Below are 25990 nucleotides of genomic sequence, written 5' to 3'. Positions count from 1 at the left end.
CAGTGAGTATGGGGGGCAGTAACAGTGAGTATGGGGGGCAGTTACAGTGAGTATGGGGGGGCAGTGACAGTGAGTATGGGGGGCAGTTTTGGGCTCCAGTCCATAAGAAGGATATTAATGAGCTGGAGAGAGTGCAGAGACTGCAACTAAACTGGTTAAGGGGATGGAAGGGTTAAACTATGAGGTGAGACTGTCGGGGTTGGGGTTGTTTTCTCTGGAAAAGAGGCGCTTGCGAGGGGACATGATTACTCTGTACAAGTACATTAGGGGGGATTATAGGCAATTGGGGGGGTTCTTTTTTCCCATAAAAACAATCAGCGCACCAGAGGCCCCCCCTATAGATTAGAGGAACTGAGCTTCCATTTGAAGCAGCGTAGGGGGTTCCTCACGGTGAGGGCAGTGAGGGGGTTGGGGAATGCCCTGCCGGGGGATGTTGGGTAGGGGGTTCCTCACGGTGAGGGCAGTGAGGGGGTTGGGGAATGCCCTGCCGGGGGATGTTGGGTAGGTGGTTCCTCACGGTGAGGGCAGTGAGGGGGTTGGGGAATGCCCTGCCGGGGGATGTTGGGTAGGGGTTCCTCACGGTGAGGGCAGTGAGGGGGTTGGGGAATGCCCTGCCGGGGGATGTTGGGTAGGGGTTCCTCACGGTGAGGGCAGTGAGGGGGTTGGGGAATGCCCTGCCGGGGGATGTTGGGTAGGGGGTTCCTCACGGTGAGGGCAGTGAGGGGGTTGGGGAATGCCCTGCCGGGGGATGTTGGGTAGGGGGTTCCTCACGGTGAGGGCAGTGAGGGGGTTGGGGAATGCCCTGCCGGGGGATGTTGGGTAGGGGTTCCTCACGGTGAGGGCAGTGAGGGGGTTGGGGAATGCCCTGCCGGGGGATGTTGGGTAGGGGGTTCCTCACGGTGAGGGCAGTGAGGGGGTTGGGGAATGCCCTGCCGGGGGATGTTGGGTAGGGGGTTTCCTCACAGTGAGGGCAGTGAGGGGGTTGGGGAATGCCCTGCCGGGGGATGTTGGGTAGGGGGTTCCTCACGGTGAGGGGCAGTGAGGGGGTTGGGGAATGCCCTGCCGGGGGATGTTGGGTAGGGGGTTCCTCACGGTGAGGGCAGTGAGGGGGTTGGGGAAAGGCCTTCCGGGGATGTTGGGTAGGGGGTTCCTCACGGTGAGGGCAGTGAGGGGGTTGGGGAATGCCCTGCCGGGGGATGTTGGGTAGGGGGTTCCTCACGGTGAGGGCAGTGAGGGGGTTGGGGAATGCCCTGCCGGGGGATGTTGGGTAGGGGGTTCCTCACGGTGAGGGCAGTGAGGGGGTTGGGGAATGCCCTGCCGGGGGATGTTGGGTAGGGGGTTCCTCACGGTGAGGGCAGTGAGGGGGTTGGGGAAAGGCCTTCCGGGGGATGTTGGGTAGGGGGTTCCTCACGGTGAGGGCAGTGAGGGGGTTGGGGAATGCCTTCCGGGGGGTGTTGGGTAGGGGGTTCCTCACGGTGAGGGGGTTGGGGAATGCCCTGCCGGGGGGTGTTGGGTAGGGGGTTCCTCACGGTGAGGGCAGTGAGGGGGTTGGGAATGCCCTGCCGGGGGTGTTGGGTAGGGGGTTCCTCACGGTGAGGGCAGTGAGGGGGTTGGGGAATGCCCTGCCGGGGATGTTGGGTAGGGGGTTCCTCACGGTGAGGGCAGTGAGGGGGTTGGGGAAAGGCCTTCCGGGGGATGTTGGGTAGGGGGTTCCTCACGGTGAGGGCAGTGAGGGGGTTGGGGAATGCCTTCCGGGGGGTGTTGGGTAGGGGGTTCCTCACGGTGAGGGCAGTGAGGGGGTTGGGGAATGCCCTGCCGGGGGGTGTTGGGTAGGGGGTTCCTCACGGTGAGGGCAGTGAGGGGGTTGGGGAATGCCCCTAGAGATGGGGTAATGGCAGATCAATGCCCGACACTATGGGACGACCAGGCGGATGGACAGGGTCCTTATGGATTTTGGGCAATGTGTATATAGTAGGGGTACGTGGAAAAGGGACCACTTGGTTTGAACTTTACAATCCAGATACAGGGAAACCTCAGTTTTACAAACATGATGAGTTTTTTGTGGTCCCACCAGTTTATAATACATAGTACATTTCTCTAGTTAAATATTTTCCTGGATTTTACACCTTTTTTTTTCTTCTGGTCCCTGTTCAAGCCCAGACTAGGAGTTGTACACTACTGTATATATGTGTGTAACTCACGGTTTGACCACAAGGTGGCAGCAGCAGTTCATGCAGGGCTTTGGGCCTTTGTTTAAAGCAAATAAAGGGAGACAAGGCGAGTGGAGCGCTGAGTGGCGTCTCAGGCTGGAAAGGAAATGTGCATAACAGGTGCACTCTGTGGGGACGGGAGGGAGGGGGTGTCCTGAAATACAGCCCAGATTTCTGCCTATTGTGTGTGTGTGTGTGTGTGTGTGTGTGTGTCACTAGCGTGTCTGTATGGGAGATATATACAGTCACTATATGTGTCTCAGCTGTGTGTAGCCATGCTCAATTGGGGGAGTCTGGCACCCCCATTGTACCCATGGGTATGTCTGCCATTATGCACCCCTATTGTACCCATGGGTATATCTGCCAGTATGCACCCCTATTGTACCCGTGGGTATATCTCTCAGCCTGACACCCCCATTGTACCCATGGGTATGTCTGCCATTATGCACCCCTATTGTACCCGTGGGTATATCTCTCAGCCTGACACCCCCATTGTACCCATGGGTATGTCTGCCATTATGCACCCCTATTGTACCCATGGGTATATCTGCCAGTATGCACCCCCATTGTACCCGTGGGTATATCTCTCGGCCTGACACCCCCATTGTACCCGTGGGTATATCTCTCGGCCTGACACCCCCATTGTACCCGTGGGTATATCTCTCTGCCTGACACCCCCATTGTACCCGTGGGTATATCTCTCGGCCTGACACCCCCATTGTACCCGTGGGTATATCTCTCTGCCTGACACCCCCATTGTACCCGTGGGTATATCTCTCGGCCTGACACCCCCATTGTACCCGTGGGTATATCTCTCTGCCTGACACCCCCATTGTACCCGTGGGTATATCTCTCGGCCTGACACCCCCATTGTACCCGTGGGTATATCTCTCGGCCTGACACCCCCATTGTACCCGTGGGTATATCTCTCGGCCTGACACCCCCATTGTACCCGTTGGTATATCTCTCGGCCTGACACCCCCATTGTACCCGTGGGTATATCTCTCGGCCTTACACCCCTGTTGTACCCATGGGTATATCTGCCAGTATGCACCCCTATTGCACTGTGGGTATATCAGCCAGCCTGGCCCCCCCATAGTTAACCCCGTAGTGTGGCACAACAAGGACACCCCCCCCGCATTGGGCACTCGCCTCTCTCTGCAGCCGCACGTGCAGCGCTCATCTGGGTGCATCACATTCACTCACTGTCTAATAAACAGCCGCTTCCCAAACCCACGTTTCCATAGCAACTGCATGATAGAGGGGCTGCCGCCTCCCCGCTCTCACCATCCCTCTGCCGTTACACACACCCTGCAGTACCAACCCCAGGAGAGACTGTCAGCTCTGCAATCAACTCCCTGCTGCATCCCCCCCCCCCCCCAAATCCCATTCACATCTAATTGTTGTTTGGGTGCCACTGAGAGCCAATCGGGCTGAGCCTTGGGAGGAGTCTCCTGAGCAGGTTTATTGGCCCAAAAGGTGCCAATCAGATCAACAGGGATGGAAAATGTCCTGTGTGTCTGAATATTGTCATAATACAGGTACAGGCCATAGCAACGGCTCAGCCCAGGTACAGGCCATAGCAACAGCTGGCACTCCCCTTACTACTGGGCCACATTTGGACCCAGTCGTAGCGACACTCATTGCATTAAGGTAAAGGAGCTGCAGCCTATTGCACAGCCTGGCTCAAGGCCCTAACGCAGCCTGACATGGGGCTTTGCTTTTTGTATGGTGGCTTCTCATTGGTCGGTAGCGAGGCCTAGTCTCTGAGAAGCAAGGGGCTACCTGGCACCGTGACTTTAGCCACCAAAAATCCACAGGGAACGTTACTTCTGTACAACATGGATTCATGGTCACATGGGGCTATAGTTTTGGCCAAGTGCAGTAACAACCAATCAGCAGGAAGCTTTTATTGGTCACCCAGTTTTAACATGTACATCTTGGTTGCTATGGGCAAACTTAGTGCCTTTTATTACATAGGGGGGAAGGGTTTTGTGTGATTGTGTATAAAGGGCAGGGTAATAAATGGCTAAAATATCCCTCGGGGCCCAGTCTCTGACCGAACCTCTTGCTTTTCTCTCTAGACACAGGGAAGGTTTTCACCTGGGGAAGAGCCAACTACTCCCAGCTCGGCCGGCCCCCCAGCACAGAAGGCACAGGGCTAAACGAGACCCTGCTGGAGGGCATCGCTGCCAATCAAGTTCCAGCCTGGATTCCTTCTTTAACCGGTTCCTCCCAGGTAGGGTTCCATGGTGGTATCACAGCCCCGCCCCCGAGGTTCTCTCACACTGCATCATGATTGGGCTTCCATCCTATTCACTGGCCCTACGCACAAACATGGGCCGTACCCCCCGCGCTTAATCCTGCTGTGCAATTGGCTCATACACTGCGTCGTCACTGGCCCAATTCCATTCATTGATATTGTGTGAGCCCCGCCCTCTGCTGTACAGCACGGGGCCCCTGGGGAATGCCAGGTACCACTCTCACCCAGTTCTGTCAGGGCGAGTCTATTAATACTGCTCCTCCCCGCAGGAAGCTGACAGTCAGACCCAGCGATGCCTCTCTCTGCGCTAGGCTGCAGGCTTACACAGGCACGTGGCAAGGCTGCCCCCTGGCATGGAGACCCCAGTACATGTAGGCAGTGCCAGCTCCCTGTGTGGCAGGGCAGTAATGGTGTATTAGGGAGTGGGCACTTTATACACGTGAGTAATGGGAATACACTCTAACTCTATGCCCCCCACATACCCAGGGGCACCGGGCAGCTGCCAGTGGATCACTGAGGGTATCCCTTACCTGGGTGTTTGGGGCCCCCAGAATCTCAGAGGCCCCTGGCCAGACAGTATTCAGCTGCGTAACAGGGATCTGCAGCCCTCCATTTGCCCACTGGCAATTCCACCCCACCTTCAAATTCCCCAGTTTGTATGAATTCTCATCTACGGCAGCTTTTGCCTGAATGGCATTTGCCAGAATATGCAGGTTGCCAGCCCCCCCCCCCCCCCCGCACACATAGTATATCTAATAGCCTGGGAGTTACTGGCCACCATTTGGGTTGAACTTGATGGATCTGCGTTTCTTTATTCAACCTGAGCTGCTGTGTTGGTTCCATTAGCCGTGAGACCCTCCTGTTACAGAGACTCCCTGCAGCCCCCGTCCCTGCCCTTCTCAAAGCCTCTGATCCTGACACACATTAACAAGCCAGATCAGAATTCACTGAGCCAGCAAGCGGCTCCTCTCCAGGGAGGGGCCCGGCCCCACATTCCTTCTAGATAATCCGCTCTCCATTCTGCCCGCTGTGCCTCTCGCTGAGATCCGATCCCCCTCGCTGTGATCACTTTCTGCCTGACATTCACAGAGGTTACTCTCAGTCCTGTGTTCTCTCTGTAATTGGCCTCGTTAGTGTCTCACACAGTCCCTCCTCTCACTGTCTCTTGCCCCATCCCTTCTATTCATTATATGGCTCTGTATTTATACATCTGCCTGGGAGCTGCCATACAGCTTATTGTGTGCCCAGAACATTCCCTCTCTGTATATTTGTATTTATACATATGGGTAGGGGGTGCCATAGTGTTTCCCTTGTACAGTATGGGGGTACATCTTATTGTGTGCCCAGAACATTCCCTCTCTGTATATTTGTATTTATACATATGGGTAGGGGGTGCCATAGTGTTTCCCTTAGACAGTACAGTATGGGGGTACAGCTTATTGTGTGCCCAGAACATTCCCTCTCTGTATATTTGTATTTATACATATGGGTAGGAGGTGCCATAGTGTTTCCCTTAGACAGTACAGTATGGGGGTACAGCTTATTGTGTGCCCAGAACATTCCTTCTCTGTATATTTGTATTTATACATATGGGTAGGGGGTGCCATAGTGTTTCCCTTAGACAGTACAGTATGGGGGTACAGCTTATTGTGTGCCCAGAACATTCCCTCTCTGTATATTTGTATTTATACATATGGGTAGGGGGTGCCATAGTGTTTCCCTTAGACAGTACAGTATGGGGGTACAGCTTATTGTGTGCCCAGAACATTCCCTCTCTGTATATTTGTATTTATACATATGGGTAGGGGGTGCCATAGTGTTTCCCTTAGACAGTACAGTATGGGGGTACAGCTTATTGTGTGCCCAGAACATTCCTTCTCTGTATATTTGTATTTATACATATGGGTAGGGGGTGCCATAGTGTTTCCCTTAGTACAGTATGGGGGTACATCTTATTGTGTGCCCAGAACATTCCTTCTCTGTATATTTGTATTTATACATATGGGTAGGGGGTGCCATAGTGTTTCCCTTAGACAGTACAGTATGGGGATACAGCTTATTGTGTGCCCAGAACATTCCTTCTCTGTATATTTGTATTTATACATATGGGTAGGAGGTGCCATAGTGTTTCCCTTAGACAGTACAGTATGGGGGTACAGCTTATTGTGTGCCCAGAACATTCCCTTCTCTGTATATTTGTATTTATACATATGGGTAGGGGGTGCCATAGTGTTTCCCTTAGACAGTACAGTATGGGGGTACAGCTTATTGTGTGCCCAGAACATTCCCTCTCTGTATATTTGTATTTATACATATGGGTAGGGGGTGCCATAGTGTTTCCCTTAGACAGTACAGTATGGGGGTACAGCTTATTGTGTGCCCAGAACATTCCTTCTCTGTATATTTGTATTTATACATATGGGTAGGAGGTGCCATAGTGTTTCCCTTAGACAGTACAGTATGGGGGTACAGCTTATTGTGTGCCCAGAACATTCCCTCTCTGTATATTTGTATTTATACATATGGGTAGGGGGTGCCATAGTGTTTCCCTTAGACAGTACAGTATGGGGGTACAGCTTATTGTGTGCCCAGAACATTCCTTCTCTGTATATTTGTATTTATACATATGGGTAGGAGGTGCCATAGTGTTTCCCTTAGACAGTACAGTATGGGGGTACAGCTTATTGTGTGCCCAGAACATTCCCTCTCTGTATATTTGTATTTATACATATGGGTAGGGGGTGCCATAGTGTTTCCCTTAGACAGTACAGTATGGGGGTACAGCTTATTGTGTGCCCAGAACATTCCTTCTCTGTATATTTGTATTTATACATATGGGTAGGGGGTGCCATAGTGTTTCCCTTAGACAGTACAGTATGGGGGTACAGCTTATTGTGTGCCCAGAACATTCCTTCTCTGTATATTTGTATTTATACATATGGGTAGGGGGTGCCATAGTGTTTCCCTTAGACAGTACAGTATGGGGGTACAGCTTATTGTGTGCCCAGAACATTCCTTCTCTGTATATTTGTATTTATACATATGGGTAGGGGGTGCCATAGTGTTTCCCTTAGACAGTACAGTATGGGGGTACAGCTTATTGTGTGCCCAGAACATTCCTTCTCTGTATATTTGTATTTATACATATGGGTAGGGGGTGCCATAGTGTTTCCCTTAGACAGTACATTATGGGGGTACAGCTTATTGTGTGCCCAGAACATTCCTTCTCTGTATATTTGTATTTATACATATGGGTAGGGGGTGCCATAGTGTTTCCCTTAGACAGTACAGTATGGGGGTACAGCTTATTGTGTGCCCAGAACATTCCTTCTCTGTATATTTGTATTTATACATATGGGTAGGGGGTGCCATAGTGTTTCCTTAGACAGTACAGTATGGGGGTACAGCTTATTGTGTGCCCAGAACATTCCTTCTCTGTATATTTGTATTTATACATATGGGTAGGGGGTGCCATAGTGTTTCCCTTAGACAGTACAGTATGGGGGTACACAGTGGGTAGCACAGGGCGGGGCACAGGCCAAGGTTGGTGGGGGGCACCGGCTGACTCAGCATCCCGGCAGGAAGAGAGCGTCGCCCAGAGACATATCCCTTACAGCCGGGAATCTTCGCTCAGAGAGGCAGAATGTGATGCCAATAAATGCCTGAGCTCTGATGGTGTAAGAGAGCCGGGGGGGGGGGGGGTAATGATTTCAGCCACTGATACTCTGCTCCCCCCCCCAGTATTATACTTATGGAATCACATTGCACGTCTCCTTATGTTTCCCTTCCAGCCCCATGGGTGTCATTGGTTATATTTAGCCTTTCTCTCCAGTAATTATACAGCACAATTACACTCTGTTTGGGGGGGGGGGGGCTTCTCCTTCACAATGAGCTGGCATAGTAACTGGCACGTGCCCACCCAAGGCTCCCGCGCTTACACTCCTCTTACTGTATTAGTTCTACCACCCCTGCTAGAAGGCTCTTCCCTGTATCTATTGTCTTCTCTGATGCAGATTGGTAAGTGGTAGGGACAGTGGGGGCAGGTTGGGGGACAGTGGGGCAGGTTGGGGGCAAGATGGGGGACAGTGGGCTAGATAGGGGACAGTGGGGCAAGATGGGGCATGGTGAGAGGAACACTATTACAGGCAGGTGTGAGGAGGCTGGCAGTGGCACAATGGCTGGGGGAGGGCAGGTGTAGGTGGTGTTGCCCCACCCTTTTGCCCCAGTAGGACTAAGGCTGTGCTCGGGCTGTAGGAGATATGGAGGTTCATGGTTCCTGGGGGGGTTCCTACAGAGAGACAGACATGGAACTGCTTCTAATCTGTCGGACATACTGGCCGGTGCAGGCAGTCAGCCCCCTGATTGGCTTCCTCTTGTTGCTATGGAAACTGCACGTGCAAGGCCTGTCCTACCGGGTGCAGATTGCCTCTTCCCGCAGAGCTTGGCTTCATCTACACAAACGGGGGGCTGATACTGCCCATTCCCTGGTATCTCTTGTGTCTCCTCCTCTGTGTGCCTGTAGCCCCCCCAGCCGGCCCTTCAGCACTCACTCATGCTTCAAATAAATAGGCAACACATTAGGGTGTCCCTGATGTTGGTTTGGGGGCTTACACTCTTGCACAGACTGATTGGCTAACAACACCCAGGGCAGGACTGCTGCTCTGTTATACAGATAGCTAGAATCTCGGCCATAAAGCAGGGAAGAACTGCTGCTTACAATGGGGGGGGGTCAGATAGGATCTGTGCCACTGTGACAGAATGCTCTGTTATACAGATAGCTAGAATCTCAGCCATAAAGCAGGGCAGGACTGCTGCTTACAATGGGGGGATCAGATAGGATCTGTGCCACTGTGACAGAATGCTCTGTTATACAGATAGCTAGAATCTCAGCCATAAAGCAGGGCAGGACTGCTGCTTACAATGGGGGGATCAGATAGGATCTGTGCCACTGTGACAGAATGCTCTGTTATACAGATAGCTAGAATCTCAGCCATAAAGCAGGGCAGGACTGCTGCTTACAATGGGGGGATCAGATAGGATCTGTGCCACTGTGACAGAATGCTAATCTAAGAATCTAAGGTCCCTATCCCATTCCCATCAGCCCCTGCCCCAGTGAGCTTACAATCTAATGTCCCTATCCCATTCCCATCAGCCCCTGCCCCAGTGAGCTTACAATCTAATGTCCCTATCCCATTCCCATCAGCCCCTGCCCCAGTGAGCTTACAATCTAAGGTCCCTATCCCATTCCCATCAGCCCCTGCCCCAGTGAGCTTACAATCTAAGGTCCCTATCCCATTCCCATCAGCCCCTGCCCCAGTGAGCTTACAATCTAATGTCCCTATCCCATTCCCATCAGCCCCTGCCCCAGTGAGCTTACAATCTAAGGTCCCTATCCCATTCCCATCAGTCCCTGCCCCAGTGAGCTTACAATCTAAGGTCCCTATCCCATTCCCATCAGCCCCTGCCCCAGTGAGCTCACAATCTAAGGTCCCTATCCCATTCCCATCAGCCCCTGCCCCAGTGAGCTTACACTCTAAGGTCCCTATCACATTCCCATCAGCCCCTGCCCCAGTGAGCTTACACTCTAAGGTCCCTATCCCATTCCCATCAGTCCCTGCCCCAGTGAGCTTACAATCTAAGGTCCCTATCACATTCCCATCAGTCCCTGCCCCAGTGAGCTTACAATCTAAGGTCCCTATCCCATTCCCATCAGCCCCTGCCCCAGTGAGCTTACAATCTAAGGTCCCTATCCCATTCCCATCATTCCCTGCCCCAGTGAGCTCACAATCTAAGGTCCCTATCCCATTCCCATCAGTCCCTGCCCCAGTGAGCTTACAATCTAAGGTCCCTATCCCATTCCCATCAGCCCCTGCCCCAGTGAGCTCACAATCTAAGGTCCCTATCCCATTCCCATCAGCCCCTGCCCCAGTGAGCTTACAATCTAAGGTCCCTATCCCATTCCCATCAGCCCCTGCCCCAGTGAGCTTACACTCTAAGGTCCCTATCACATTCCCATCAGTCCCTGCCCCAGTGAGCTTACAATCTAAGGTCCCTATCACATTCCCATCAGCCCCTGCCCCAGTGAGCTTACAATCTAAGGTCCCTATCACATTCCCATCAGCCCCTGCCCCAGTAAGCTTACAATCTAAGGTCCCTATCCCATTCCCATCAGTCCCTGCCCCAGTGAACTTACAATCTAAGGTCCCTATCCCATTCCCATCAGCCCCTGCCCCAGTGAGCTTACAATCTAAGGTCCCTATCCCATTCCCATCAGTCCCTGCCCCAGTGAGCTTACAATCTAAGGTCCCTATCCCATTCCCATCAGTCCCTGCCCCAGTGAGCTTACAATCTATAGTTCCTGTTACACACTGGGGTACCCGGAGTACTGACACGGGCAGGACACAGTGCACTTGCGGTTCAGGCCCAGCCGGTGCCGGTGCCGGTAGATAAGGTTACTCGGCACTGTGAGTCTCACTGTATTGTTTGTACTGACCTTGAGGGGTGACTTTATGCCTGAGGAGGCGGAGTCTGGCCCCATTAACTGGGCTAATGAAAGTCCCATTTGCTGTTCCCTGGTGGCTTGTGGCTCAGTTACAGGGCTGGGGTGCCAGCTGTGCCCATATGCCCTTTCACACTCTCTATCATGTGACCTTCATTTGCTCCCCCCATTATCCCCTCGCCGCATACATCATCCGTGCACGCTCTGCACTCTTCCCCTGAATATTGGGGGTGTCATAGTAGCACCCAATCCTCACCTCTTTGTGCCATGCACCTTCATTTCCCCCATGTGCCGCCCCGCATGCCCAGTTGTGGGGGCGGGGTTGTACGGTTGGGGTTCCTGCCTATAACATGTTATTGGTCAGTCTGTGCAGGGGAGGGGCACCCAGTTGTGGGGGCGGGATTGTGCGGTTGGGGGTTCCTGCCTATAACATGTGATTGGTCAGTCTGTGCAGGGGAGGGGCACCCAGTTCTAGGGGCGGGGTTCTTCTGTAGTACCAGCTGGGCGTAATGTTTGTGCCCATTGGCACTAATGCCCGTCTCTCTGTTCTTGCAGGTGGCCTGTGGGTCGGAGCACAATCTGGCGCTACGTGGTGAGTCTCCTCCTACTCTTACTGGGCTTCATGTGATTGGGGGGCGCTGGTCTGAGTGATGTCACCCAAGCAAAGATGGGGGGGACTGATCAGAGAAGAAGGGTCACCTTATGGCCTTGCACTTTAGCCCCCTGTCCCTTTGGCTATGCCCCCTATCCCACAATCAGTAGGATACCCCCCCCCCGTCCCACAATCAGTAGGTTACTCCTCCCCCCATCCCACAATCATTAGGATACGCCCCCCCCCATCCCACAATCATTAGGATACGCCCCCCCGTCCCACAATCATTAGGATACGCCCCCCCCCATCACTTGCATGATACCCTGGCCCAGTTCCTGTGCCCGTCGCCCCCCTCCCCACCTGAATTGGGGTATCTTTTTGCCCACAGTCCAGACATGGCAGCAGGATTCTGGGGAGTGGCTAATGGAGAATGGCACTGCCCCTTGCACCTTGGCCCTAATGAGGTGCAATTAGCAGGGGCAGGTTTGAGAAGGGACTCTATTGCCCTGCAGCAGTGCGCTGGTTAAACCATCCGCTCCGGGGGGGGGCAGGGTAATTTCATAGGTTGGAAGGGGGTCATTGACGGACTAATTGCCTTTTTAATCATAGAACATTCCGGAGTCATCTTGTTTCTGTAACTGGCTCTTTGGTGTCACTGACAGGGGCCACAGTCCGGGCTGATTTATAGGCGGCCAATCAATGGCTCCTGTCCGGTCAGTGATTGATTAAGAGCAAATGGGGCGCGTGTCTGTGTCCTTTCTTCCACTTTCACTCAAACGCATACAGCTACTGTGCCAGCCGCTTAGAACTGCCTAGTGGGGCCCCTAAGGGCCACGTGGCCCCAGGAAGAAGCTCCTCTTCCCTAAGCAACTGCTCTCTCTCTCCTGCTGGAACCCTGTCCTCATAAAAACTCCTGCAGCTGCTGTTATGTGGGGGTGTTAGCTCTCATAGGGCCCCACACAGCAGCCTAGGGGGCGTTAGCTCTCATAGGGCCCCACACAGCAGCCTAGGGGGCGTTACTCTCATAGGGCCCCACACAGCAGCCTAGGGGTCATTACTCTCATAGGGCCCCACACAGCAGCCTAGGGGGCATTACTCTCATAGGGCCCCACACAGCAGCCTAGGGGGCGTTAGCTCTCATAGGGCCCCACACAGCAGCCTAGGGGTCATTACTCTCATAGGGCCCCACACAGCAGCCTAGGGGGCGTTACTCTCATAGGGCCCCACACAGCAGCCTAGGGGGCGTTGGCTCTCATAGGGCCCCACACAGCAGCCTAGGGGCGTTACTCTCATAGGGCCCCACACAGCAGCCTAGGGGGCGTTACTCTCATAGGGCCCCACACAGCAGCCTAGGGGGCGTTAGCTCTCATAGGGCCCCACACAGCAGCCTAGGGGGCGTTACTCTCATAGGGCCCCACACAGCAGCCTAGGGGCGTTAGCTCTCATAGGGCCCCACACAGCAGCCTAGGGGGCGTTACTCTCATAGGGCCCCACACAGCAGCCTAGGGGTCATTACTCTCATAGGGCCCCACACAGCAGCCTAGGGGTCATTACTCTCATAGGGCCCCACACAGCAGCCTAGGGGTCATTACTCTCATAGGGCCCCACACAGCAGCCTAGGGGTCATTACTCTCATAGGGCCCCACACAGCAGCCTAGGGGGCGTTACTCTCATAGGGCCCCACACAGCAGCCTAGGGGGCGTTACTCTCATAGGGCCCCACACAGCAGCCTAGGGGGCGTTACTCTCATAGGGCCCCACACAGCAGCCTAGGGGGCGTTACTCTCATAGGGCCCCACACAGCAGCCTAGGGGTCATTACTCTCATAGGGCCCCACACAGCAGCCTAGGGGGCGTTAGCTCTCATAGGGCCCCACACAGCAGCCTAGGGGGCGTTAGCTCTCATAGGGCCCCACACAGCAGCCTAGGGGGCGTTACTCTCATAGGGCCCCACACAGCAGCCTAGGGGGCGTTAGCTCTCATAGGGCCCCACACAGCAGCCTAGGGGGCATTACTCTCATAGGGCCCCACACAGCAGCCTAGGGGGCATTACTCTCATAGGGCCCCACACAGCAGCCTAGGGGGCGTTACTCTCATAGGGCCCCACACAGCAGCCTAGGGGGCGTTAGCTCTCATAGGGCCCCACACAGCAGCCTAGGGGGCGTTACTCTCATAGGGCCCCACACAGCAGCCTAGGGGTCATTACTCTCATAGGGCCCCACACAGCAGCCTAGGGGGCGTTACTCTCATAGGGCCCCACACAGCAGCCTAGGGGGCGTTACTCTCATAGGGCCCCACACAGCAGCCTAGGGGGCGTTACTCTCATAGGGCCCCACACAGCAGCCTAGGGGGCATTACTCTCATAGGGCCCCACACAGCAGCCTAGGGGGCATTACTCTCATAGGGCCCCACACAGCAGCCTAGGGGGCGTTACTCTCATAGGGCCCCACACAGCAGCCTAGGGGGCATTACTCTCATAGGGCCCCACACAGCAGCCTAGGGGGCGTTAGCTCTCATAGGGCCCCACACAGCAGCCTAGGGGGCATTACTCTCATAGGGCCCCACACAGCAGCCTAGGGGTCATTACTCTCATAGGGCCCCACACAGCAGCCTAGGGGGCGTTACTCTCATAGGGCCCCACACAGGAGCCTAGGGGGCGTTAGCTCTCATAGGGCCCCACACAGCAGCCTAGGGAGCGTTACTCTCATAGGGCCCCACACAGCAGCCTAGGGGGCATTACTCTCATAGGGCCCCACACAGGAGCCATATAATGCCCGGCCATTGCCAGGGGGTGTGGGTAGTAGTGTCGGGGGGTGCGTGGGTAGTAGTGTCGGGGGGTGCGTGGGTAGTAGTGTCGGGGGTGCGTGGGTAGTAGTGTCGGGGGTGCGTGGGTAGTAGTGTCGGGGGTGCGTGGGTAGTAGTGTCGGGGGGTGCGTGGTAGTGTCGGGGGGTGCGTGGGTAGTAGTGTCGGGGGGGCGTGGGTAGTAGTGTCGGGGGGGGCGTGGGTAGTAGTGTCGGGGGGGCGTGGGTAGTAGTGTCGGGGGGTGCGTGGGTAGTAGTGTCGGGGGGGGTGCGTGGGTAGTAGTGTCGGGGGGGGTGCGTGGGTAGTAGTGTTGGGGGGGGGGTGCGTGGGTAGTAGTGTCGGGGGGGTGCGTGGGTAGTAGTGTCGGGGGGGGTGCGTGGGTAGTAGTGTCGGGGGGGTGCGTGGGTAGTAGTGTCGGGGGGGGTGCGTGGGTAGTAGTGTCGGGGGGGGTGCGTGGGTAGTAGTGTCGGGGGGGGGTGCGTGGGTAGTAGTGTCGGGGGGGGGGCGTGGTAGTAGTGTCGGGGGGGGGGTGCGTGGGTAGTAGTGTCGGGGGGGGCGTGGGTAGTAGTGTCGGGGGGGGGCGTGGGTAGTAGTGTCGGGGGGGGGGGGCGTGGGTAGTAGTGTCGGGGGGGGGGGGGCGTGGGTAGTAGTGTCGGGGGGGGTGCGTGGGTAGTAGTGTCGGTGAGGGCACGGCGGGGGTCTCTGCAGCGCAGAATGATAAATGGGGGGATAATGGGATTGGGGAATGATGGGCCGGCTCTGTGTAAATCTCATTATGGGATGTAATAACCTCATGAATAAGTGATGAGCTGCTGCCCGAGGCCTCATGTGTCTCTGTTACCAGGGGGGGCCGCACTCGGCGCCAGGGATACTGGTACCTGTGGGTCAGTTCTATTCCACAATTGTATCCTACCCCCCCTTAACTGCCCCCCCCCCCCAGTGTAACCAATCCCAACTGGGCCAGCCTTTCCCCATAACTGAGCCCATTCCCTTTATCAGCTTAGTCGCTCTTCCCTGTACTTTCTCTATTTCATTACTGCCCCCCCCCCCCCCTTATATATTTATATATAGTGACCCCCCCTTAACTGCCCCCCCCCCCCCCCCCCCCCCAGTGTAACCAATCCCAACTGGGCCAGCCTTTCCCCATAACTGAGCCCATTCCCTTTATCAGCTTAGTCGCTCTTCCCTGTACTTTCTCTATTTCATTACTGCCCCCCCTTATATATTTATATATAGTGACCCCCCCTTAATTGCCCCCCCCCCCCAGTGTAACCAATCCCAACTGGGCCAGCCTTTCCCCATAACTGAGCCCATTCCTTTATCAGCTTAGTCGCTCTTCCCTGTACTTTCTCTATTTCATTACTGCCCCCCCCCCTTATATATTTATATATAGTGACCCCCCCCCTTAACTGCCCCCCCCCCCAGTGTAACCAATCCCAACTGGGCCAGCCTTTCCCCATAACTGAGCCCATTCCCTTTATCAGCTTAGTCACTCTTCCCTGTACTTTCTCTATTTCATTACTGCCCCCCCCCTTATATATTTATATATAGTGACCCCCCCCCTTAACTGCCCCCCCCCCAGTGTAACCAATCCCAACTGGGCCAGCCTTTCCCCATAACTGAGCCCATTCCCTTTATCAGCTTAGTCGCTCTTCCCTGTACTTTCTCTATTTCATTACTGCCCCCCCCTTATATATTTATATATAGTGACCCCCCCCCTTAACTGCCCCCCCCCCCCAGTGTAACCAATCCCAACTGGGCCAGCCTTTCCCCATAACTGAGCCCATTCCCTTTATCAGCTTAGTCGCTCTTCCCTGTACTTTCTCTATTTCATTACTGCCCCCCCCCTTATATATTTATATATAGTGACCCCCCCCCTTTAACTGCCCCCCCCCCCAGTGTAACCAATCCCAACTGGGCCAGCCTTTCCCCATAACTGAGCCCATTCCCTTTATCAGCTTAGTCGCTCTTCCCTGTACTTTCTCTATTTCATTACTGCCCCCCCCTTATATATTTATATATAGTGACCCCCCCCTTAACTGCCCCCCCCCCCCCCCAGTGTAACCAATCCCAACTGGGCCAGCCTTTCCCCATAACTGAGCCCATTCCCTTTATCAGCTTAGTCGCTCTTCCCTGTACTTTCTCTATTTCATTACTGCCCCCCCTTATATATTTATATATAGTGACCCCCCCTTAACTGCCCCTTCCCCCCCAGTGTAACCAATCCCAACTGGGCCAGCCTTTCCCCATAACTGAGCCCATTCCCTTTATCAGCTTAGTCGCTCTTCCCTGTACTTTCTCTATTTCATTACTGCCCCCCCTTATATATTTATATATAGTGACCCCCCCTTAACTGCCCCTTCCCCGTTTGTGCCCAATGAAACATTTGCGGGCACGTTCCTGTTGGTGAATGAGCCCTTCGGTCACGGCGACCCCGGGACAAATGATAAGGGACAGGGCGCAGGGTTTCGCTCGGGCTCTGCACCAATCAGGCAGCCTGTAACAAGTGAGTCAGTGAAGGGGAAGTGACCTATTTTATTTTAGCTAAAAATACTCTCACGGCTCAGCGCCGCTCCCCCAATTCTGCTGCTTGGCTGCCCACTGCGTCTGCCTTGGCTCTGCGCTCACTGAGGCGGAAATCTCCCCGCGCTTAACTCCTTCTGGGGAATCGGCCCGGGCACATACCCATCCATGGGCCTTGTGTCATCGGAACCATTCTCTGGGCCTCTCCGCTGCTCTTGGACCAAAGGGTGCCAGGGAATGCTGGGAGTTGTACCTCTACTGCAACTTAAGGGATCTGGGCTGGCCAACTGCTGTCTCCGCCTTGTTCCATTGTCTCCGCCTTGGGCTGCTGTCTCCGCCTTGGGCTGCTGTCTCCGCCTTGCCCCCATTGTCTCCGCCTTGCCCCCATTGTCTCCGCCTTGCCCCCATTGTCTCCGCCTTGCCCCCATTGTCTCCGCCTTGCCCCCAATGTCTCCGCCTTGCCCCCAATGTCTCCGCCTTGCCCCCATTGTCTCCGCCTTGCCCCTGGCTATTAGGTTTAAAGGGATATTTAGGGTTTATAGTGATACAGACTTGGGCTGAATATAGTGCCACTGGGCCTCAGTATCGGGCAGCTCAGAAGGGCAGAATTAGCCCCCACTGGGGAAACCTATCTGCGCTTATTGGGGGCAGATGTGCTGCACACACAGATCATTTCCAGCTGCTGCGCTAATGTGGTCACTGACGTAGTCTCTAATTGCCCCGGGGCAAAACATTCTGCTGGAATTTATATCTTGCTTGATTGGCCCTAAAGTCTCTCATGGGGAAAAACTGCCTTTTCTCTTCCATTACCTTTACTTATTACTTATCCCATTCCCTCTGCCCCACACTCTCTATAGGAAGGTACTTACCCCATTCCTTCTGCCCCACACTCTCTATAGGAAGGTACTTACCCCATTCCTTCTGCCCCACACTCTCTATAGGAAGGTACTTACCCCATTTCCTCTGCCCCACACTCGCCCCATTCCCTCTGCCCCACACTCTATAGGAAGGTACTCGCCCCATTCCCTCTGCCCCACACTCTATAGGAAGGTACTCGCCCCATTCCCTCTGCCCCACACTCTATAGGAAGGTACTTACCCCATTCCCTCTGCCCCACACTCTATAGGAAGGTACTTGCCCCATTCCCTCTGCCCCACACTCTATAGGAAGTTACTCGCCCCATTCCCTCTGCCCCACACTCTATAGGAAGGTACTCGCCCCATACTCTATAGGAAGGTACTCGCCCCATTCCCTCTGCCCCACACTCTATAGGAAGGTACTTACCCCATTCCCTCTGCCCCACACTCGCCCCATTCCCTCTGCCCCACACTCTGTAGGAAGTTACTTGCCCCATTCCCTCTGCCCCACACTCTATAGGAAGGTACTTACCCCATTCCCTCTGCCCCACACTTGCCCCATTCCCTCTGCCCCACACTCTATAGGAAGGTACTTACCCCATTCCCTCTGCCTCACACTCTGTAGGAAGTTACTCGCCCCATTCCCTCTGCCCCACACTCTATAGGAAGGTACTTACCCCATTCTGTCTGCCCCACACTCGCCCCATTCCCTTTGCCCCACACTCTGTAGGAAGTTACTCGCCCCATTCCCTCTGCCCCACACTCTGTAGGAAGTTACTCGCCCCATTCCCTCTGCCCCACACTCTGTAGGAAGTTACTCGCCCCATTCCCTCTGCCCCATACTCTATAGGAAGGTACTTACCCCATTCCCTCTGCCTCACACTCTGTAGGAAGTTACTTACCCCATTCCCTCTGCCCCACACTCGCCCCATTCCCTCTGCCCCACACTCGCCCCATTCCCTCTGCCCCACACTCTATAGGAAGGTACTTACCCCATTCCCTCTGCCCCACACTCTATAGGAAGGTACTTACCCCATTCCCTCTGCCCCACACTCGCCCCATTCCCTCTGCCCCACACTCGCCCCATTCCCTCTGCCCCACACTCTGTAGGAAGGTACTTACCCCATTCCCTCTGCCCCACACTCTCTATAGGAAGGTACTTACCCCATTCCCTCTGCCCCACACTCGCCCCATTCCCTCTGCCCCACACTCTATAGGAAGGTGCTTACCCCATTCCCTCTGCCCCACACTCTGTAGGAAGGTACTCACCCCATTCCCTCTGCAGGAAGGTACTCTCCCCGTTCCCTCTGCCCCACACTCTGTAGGAATGTACTTACCCCATTCCCTCTGCCCCACACTCACCCCATTCCCTCTGCCCCACACTCTATAGGAAGGTACTTGCCCCGTTCCCTCTGCCCCACACTCTATAGGAAGGTACTTACCCTGTTCCCTCTGCCCCACACTCTATAGGAAGGTACTCGCCCCATTCCCTCTGCCCCACACTCTATAGGAAGGTACTTGCCCCATTCCCTCTGCCCCACACTCTATAGGAAGGTACTCGCCCCATTCCCTATGCCCCACACTCTATAGGAAGGTACTTGCCCCGGCGGGGGGGCAGCAGCCACTCTGGGGGTAGATAGCGGAGCATTTATCGCCGCCCGCGTTCCTAGATGTGAGGTTGCTCAATACCCGCAGCTCTGGGGAATAAATGTGCTTAGGGCAGATAAGAGCCGTTCTGCATTTACTTTGGGCACTTAGGGCTCGATTAAATGAAGTGGCCAGTGATTGGATCAGCAGTACGGTTACACAGCGGGGGTCTGTGTGCGCCCCCCGGCCCTGCACTGCCAAGCAATCACTTTACATTTCATTAGCAGGAGCTGCTGTAAGCGCAGAACTCTCTGACATAAACCAGATCCTTCCCTCTGCCCCACGGCTGGATCAGCAGCATTCACTTACCCATAGCCATCACTGCGAGGGGGAGAAGGGGCAGTTAGTGGGGCATTACCCTAGTGATCAGGTTATACCCTCACCCAGGCAGTGGCAGTAAGGGCTCACAATGATGCCCATTGCAGTCATGTCTCTCTCTTTCAGATGGAGTGTTATATTCCTGGGGCTGGAATGAGCACGGAATGTGCGGAACTGGCTCGGAAACCAACGTGACTGCCCCGACGGCGGTCGCCATCCCTGCTCCTGCGCGCGTGGATTTGATTGGCTGTGGGGCCGGACACTCCATGGCTCTGTGTATAAACCCAGGTTAGAGTGCATGAAGCTGCCTGTAGTACCTGCTGATGCCTACTGCATGGGCACCGATATGGCATGTACTGTGCCAACCTGCACGGGAGCGCCATCACAGGAGGATCATGGGAGGAACACGGGAGTACCATCACAGGAGGATCATGGGAGGAACACGGGAGTACCATCGCAGGAGGATCATGGGAGTTCCATCACGGGAGGATCATGGGAGGAACTCGGCTGCTTGCTCACCATATGTAGAAATAAATGTGCCAATGTACCCCACACTACAGTATTGCCCTCTGTGTGAGTACTGGAAGCAGTGGGGCCCCCCTGCCGTACCCCCTACCCGCCCTAATGCCATGTGTCCTTGTACAGGGAATGCTCACTGGGCTTATTTCTGGGTGTGTGTGACTCCCGCCTGAGGGGTAAGAAGGTGGCTAACTTATTGCTTGGATATTACAGACCGGTGCTTCTGGCTCGACATGGTTGGTACAAGGGGGGGGGTGCAGAATATCTGGGTGAGGGTGAATGTGGGGTGAGGGTGAATGTGGGGTATAAGTAGAATGTTGCAGCTTTTTCATTCTATAACACGTGATTGGCTCTTTCTGCAAATCGTTCTGGGGCAACAGGGCACCCCTGCATTTCAGAGGGGATTGCCCCCCTACTGTCCGTGTACTAGATATTTACAGAGCCCCCACCTGCCGACTGATGTGCAGTCTGCCCCCCGCGCTCATTTAGGCAGTTCCTGTATGAGAGACGTTCTTGTATCTGCCAATGACTTACAGGTTTCACCATCTGAGAGACAGGAGGGGCTGTGCCACAGAGCTCACACTCTATCACCCCCCCCCCAGCCTTGTCACTGCTGCCCCACCACTGTGTTCGTTAACAGTCAGTACGACCGTCCCGCCACTGTCTTTCCCTCTGTCTGTATCCAGCCAGTGTGTATCGGAGGTGCCCAAGGGTTGGCCGTTACCACTTGGTGGCCAGTGCATCCCGAGTTGGGGGCCAGTGCATCCCGAGTTGGGGGCCAGTGCATCCCGAGTTGGGGGCCAGTGCATCCCGAGTTGGGGGCCAGTGCATCCCGAGTTGGGGGCCAGTGCATCCCGAGTTGGGGGCCAGTGCATCCGAGTTGGGGGCCAGTGCATCCCGAGTTGGGGGCCAGTGCATCCCGAGTTGGGGGCCAGTGCATCCCGAGTTGGGGGCCAGTGCATCCCGAGTTGGGGGCCAGTGCATCCCGAGTTGGGGGCCAGTGCATCCCGAGTTGGGGGCCAGTGCATCCCGAGTTGGGGGCCAGTGCATCCCGAGTTGGGGGCCAGTGCATCCCGAGTTGGGGGCCAGTGGCTTCCTATTATTCATATGGCATTTATTTAAAGGCAACACTGTCTGTGAGGTTCTGTTTCCCGTGGCAGTGGAACCCCTGGTCTGTGTCTGTCTGTCTGTCCGGCCCCTGTAACTAAATGTAGCCGTTTAGCCCCCCCAGATCTTGTTCCCATTCAGTGCAGACCTGCTCCCCACATGAGGGTTAAAGCGCAACCTTTCCTCCTAAATATGCCCACATTGGTCCATTGGCAGACCCCCCCCCCCCCCCAACAGCTTCTCACTCAACCAACATCCTTTTACCCCCCTCACCCCCATTGTATCTTCCCCTGTTTTATCCCAGCTGCTCGTGTATTTCTCCATTCTGTTTGCTTATATGTACCCCATTCTCTCCTTCATTCTGCCCCCAATCCTTTCCCATACTTTCACTTTATGCAGTGTTTCCTCCAACTCTACATTCTTCTTTCTTCTTCATTATACTGCCTTCCTATACAAACCCTTCTACCTCCCATCTATTTGCCCCCCATCCACCCACCAAACTTTTCTAATCCAGCTGCCATCTGCCCATTAACCCCTTATGCCATTCTTCCACCAACCTCAACTGTTCATCCTTATCCTTCTGCCTTCCTTTTTAGACCTCCTCTTCTTACCCTTCCACCTTCCCATCCCCAGCCTATTACCAACCTCCTCTTACCCTTCCACCTTCCCATTCCCAGCCTATTACCAACCTCCTCTTACCCATCCACCTTCCCATCCCCAGCCTATTACCAACCTCATCTTACCCTTCCCATCCCCAGCCTATTACCAACCTCCTCTTACCCTTCCACTTTCCCATCCCCAGCCTATTACCAACCTCCTCTTACCCTTCCACCTTCCCATCCCCAGCCTATTGCCAACCTCCTCTTACCCTTCCACTTTCCCATCCCCAGCCTATTACCAACCTCCTCTTACCCTTCCACCTTCCCATCCCCAGCCTATTACCAACCCCCTCTTACCCTTCCTATCCCCAGCCTATTACCAACCTCATCTTACCCTTCCACCTTCCCATCCCCAGCCTATTACCAACCTCATCTTACCCTTCCACCTTCCCATCCCCAGCCTATTACCAACCTCATCTTACCCTTCCACCTTCCCATCCCCAGCCTATTACCAACCTCATCTTACCCTTCCACCTTCCCATCCCCAGCCTATTACCAACCTCATCTTACCAACCTCATCTTACCCTTCCACCTTCCCATCCCCAGCCTATTACCAACCTCCTATTACCAACCTCATCTTACCCTTCCACCTTCCCATCCCCAGCCTATTACCAACCTCATCTTACCCTTCCCATCCCCAGCCTATTACCAACCTCCTCTTACCCTTCCACCTTCCCATCCCCAGCCTATTGCCAACCTCCTCTTACCCTTCCACCTTCCCATCCCCAGCCTATTACCAACCTCATCTTACCCTTCCACCTTCCCATCCCCAGCCTATTACCAACCTCATCTTACCCTTCCTATCCCCAGCCTATTACCAACCTCATCTTACCCTTCCACCTTCCCATCCCCAGCCTATTACCAACCTCATCTTACCCTTCCACCTTCCCATCCCCAGCCTATTACCAACCTCATCTTACCCTTCCCATCCCCAGCCTATTACCAACCTCATCTTACCCTTCCACCTTCCCATCCCCAGCCTATTACCAACCTCATCTTACCCTTCCCATCCCCAGCCTATTGCCAACCTCCTCTTACCCTTCCCATCCCCAGCCTATTACCAACATCATCTTACCCTTCCACCTTCCCATCCCCAGCCTATTACCAACCTCCTCTTACCCTTCCCATCCCCAGCCTATTGCCAACCTCCTCTTACCCTTCCCATCCCCAGCCTATTACCAACCTCATCTTACCCTTCCACCTTCCCAATCTCGGCCTTTTACCAACCTCATCTTACCCTTCCACCTTCCCATCCCCAGCCTATTACCAACCTCCTATTACCAACCTCATCTTACCCTTCCACCTTCCCATCCCCAGCCTATTACCAACCTCCTATTACCAACCTCATCTTACCCTTCCACCTTCCCATCCCCAGCCTATTACCAACCTCCTCTTACCCTTCCCATCCCCAGCCTATTGCCAACCTCCTCTTACCCTTCCCATCCCCAGCCTATTACCAACATCATCTTACCCTTCCACCTTCCCAATCTCGGCCTTTTACCAACCTCATCTTACCCTTCCACATTCCCATCCCCAGCCTATTACCAACCTCATCTTACCCTTCCACCTTCCCAATCCCCAGCCTATTACCAACCTCATCTTACCCTTCCACATTCCCAATCTCAGCCTATTACCAACATCATCTTACCCTTCCACCTTCCCAATCTCGGCCTTTTACCAACCTCATCTTACCCTTCCACATTCCCAATCTCAGCCTATTACCAACATCATCTTACCCTTCCACCTTCCCAATCTCGGCCTTTTACCAACCTCATCTTACCCTTCCACCTTCCCATCCCCAGCCTATTACCAACCTCATCTTACCCTTTCACCTTCCCATCCCCAGCCTATTACCAACCTCATCTTACCCTTCCACCTTCCCATCCCCAGCCTATTACCAACCTTATCTTACCCTTCCACATTCCCAATCTCAGCCTATTACCAACATCATCTTACCCTTCCACCTTCCCAATCTCGGCCTTTTACCAACCTCATCTTACCCTTCCACATTCCCATCCCCAGCCTATTACCAACCTCATCTTACCCTTCCACCTTCCCAATCCCCAGCCTATTACCAACCTCATCTTACCCTTCCACCTTCCCAATCTCGGCCTTTTACCAACCTCATCTTACCCTTCCACATTCCCAATCTCAGCCTATTACCAACATCATCTTACCCTTCCACCTTCCCAATCTCGGCCTTTTACCAACCTCATCTTACCCTTCCACATTCCCAATCTCAGCCTATTACCAACATCATCTTACCCTTCCACCTTCCCAATCTCGGCCTTTTACCAACCTCATCTTACCCTTCCACATTCCCAATCTCAGCCTATTACCAACCTCATCTTACCCTTCCACCTTCCCAATTCCCAGCCTATTACCAACCTCATCTTACCCTTCCACCTTCCCATCCCCAGCCTATTACCAACCTCATCTTACCCTTCCACATTCCCAATCTCAGCCTATTACCAACCTCATCTTACCCTTCCACATTCCCAATCTCAGCCTATTACCAACATCATCTTACCCTTCCACCTTCCCAATCTCGGCCTTTTACCAACCTCATCTTACCCTTCCACCTTCCCAATCCCCAGCCTATTACCAACCTCATCTTAACCATCCACCTTCCCATCCCCAGCCTATTACCAACCTCATCTTACCCTTCCACATTCCCAATCTCAGCCTATTACCAACCTCATCTTACCCTTCCACATTCCCAATCTCAGTCTATTACCAACCTCATCTTACCCTTCCCCTTACCTTTCCCACCAATCTCCACATGAACCTTAGGTTGAAAGTTCATTGGGCATGGTTCATGGGAATGTTATAGGGACCTTAGAGTGTAAGCTTTGCTGCTGGCAAGACTGATTAGAATGCCTTGCCGTGAGGAAGCACGGAATCAAAGACCCAACAGACTGGGGCATTATTTATGTTAGCCCTTAGTCTTCTGGGCCTCACACCCCCAATAACTCCCAGTGGCGGCAGGAGCCCAGGACAGTAATGCACCACGGAATGTGTCAGAATTGTAAAAATAAAGGATAATAATAAAAATGATGTGTTGTATAAAAGAGCTTTTTATTCCATAGAGCCCCCAGTAAATGATTCTGCTTAACATCTCAATCCAGGCCCTTTCGTTTATGATGTTACTGTTCCTTTAAGACGCTATATTAAATGCATTCCCATTAATCTGATAATGGCCCGAGTGCTAGAAATGTAGTGAAAGAAACCGCGCTGCCTCGCTGTGATACAGTTTTCTTAAGCACATTAACGTGGGCCCCTCGTCATATTGTGCCCTACTGGTTTAATAACATGAGGAGGCAGGGGTGATTAACCCTTACACTTCTGGTTGGTGTGATCTTTTCAAGCATCTGAGTGTCTGTAGATCTGCACTTGGATCCTTGTGCTGCATCTGTTCTGTATAAAGGGTCTTTGTTTAGGTGACAGATGCTTATAGGAACACTGCACCAGAACTTGGGTAAAAACACAAGTGGGTTCATAGTATTTTAGTCATTGCATGGAGGCCCCTATGTATTGAGTTCCTCCACTGCCTGAGTGTGAGCTAAAGGGAGTCATGAAAGTCCTGGGTGATAAAATAGACCAACCCTTTGCACCACAAGGTACAGGGATAGGAGATCATTGGGATGGTTCTCTAATTGCTTCCATGTCGAGGGCTAACCTTCTTCTTATAACCTAATGGAATTAAGAATGCTACTCTCCATCCCAACACCCGAGGAACTGAGAATGCTGTGGAACCAACAATTCTAACCTCCTTCCCATGACCTAATGGAATTAAGAATTCTACTCTCCATCCCCACACCTGAGGAACTGAGAATGCCGAGGAACCAACAATTCTAACCTTCCCGTGACCTAATGGAATTAAGAATGCTACTCTCCATCTGAGGAACTGAGAATGTGGTTGAACCAACAATTCTAACCTTCCCATGACCTAATGGAATTAAGAATGCTACTCTCCATCCGAGGAACTGAGAATG

The 25990-nt window shown here is 53.8% G+C and overlaps 1 protein-coding gene across 1 annotated transcript in view; it reads left to right on the top strand.

Annotated features, from left to right (window-relative positions):
* Window positions 1-20267, top strand: part of sergef (secretion regulating guanine nucleotide exchange factor) — a gene marked incomplete at its 5' end in the record, with an annotated part of 28250 nt that extends 7983 nt beyond the window's left edge. The window contains 2 exon segments of the mRNA NM_001078765.1: window positions 4295-4449; window positions 19837-20267. Of these exon segments, the coding sequence (NP_001072233.1) occupies window positions 4295-4449; window positions 19837-19905 (224 nt within the window).
* Between the last annotated feature and the right edge of the window lie 5723 nt (window positions 20268-25990).

This window comes from Xenopus tropicalis, chromosome 4 (assembly GCF_000004195.4).
Source record: "Xenopus tropicalis strain Nigerian chromosome 4, UCB_Xtro_10.0, whole genome shotgun sequence".
Classification (NCBI taxonomy): Eukaryota; Metazoa; Chordata; class Amphibia; order Anura; family Pipidae; genus Xenopus; species Xenopus tropicalis.
This window is presented reverse-complemented; position numbering and strand designations above follow the sequence as displayed.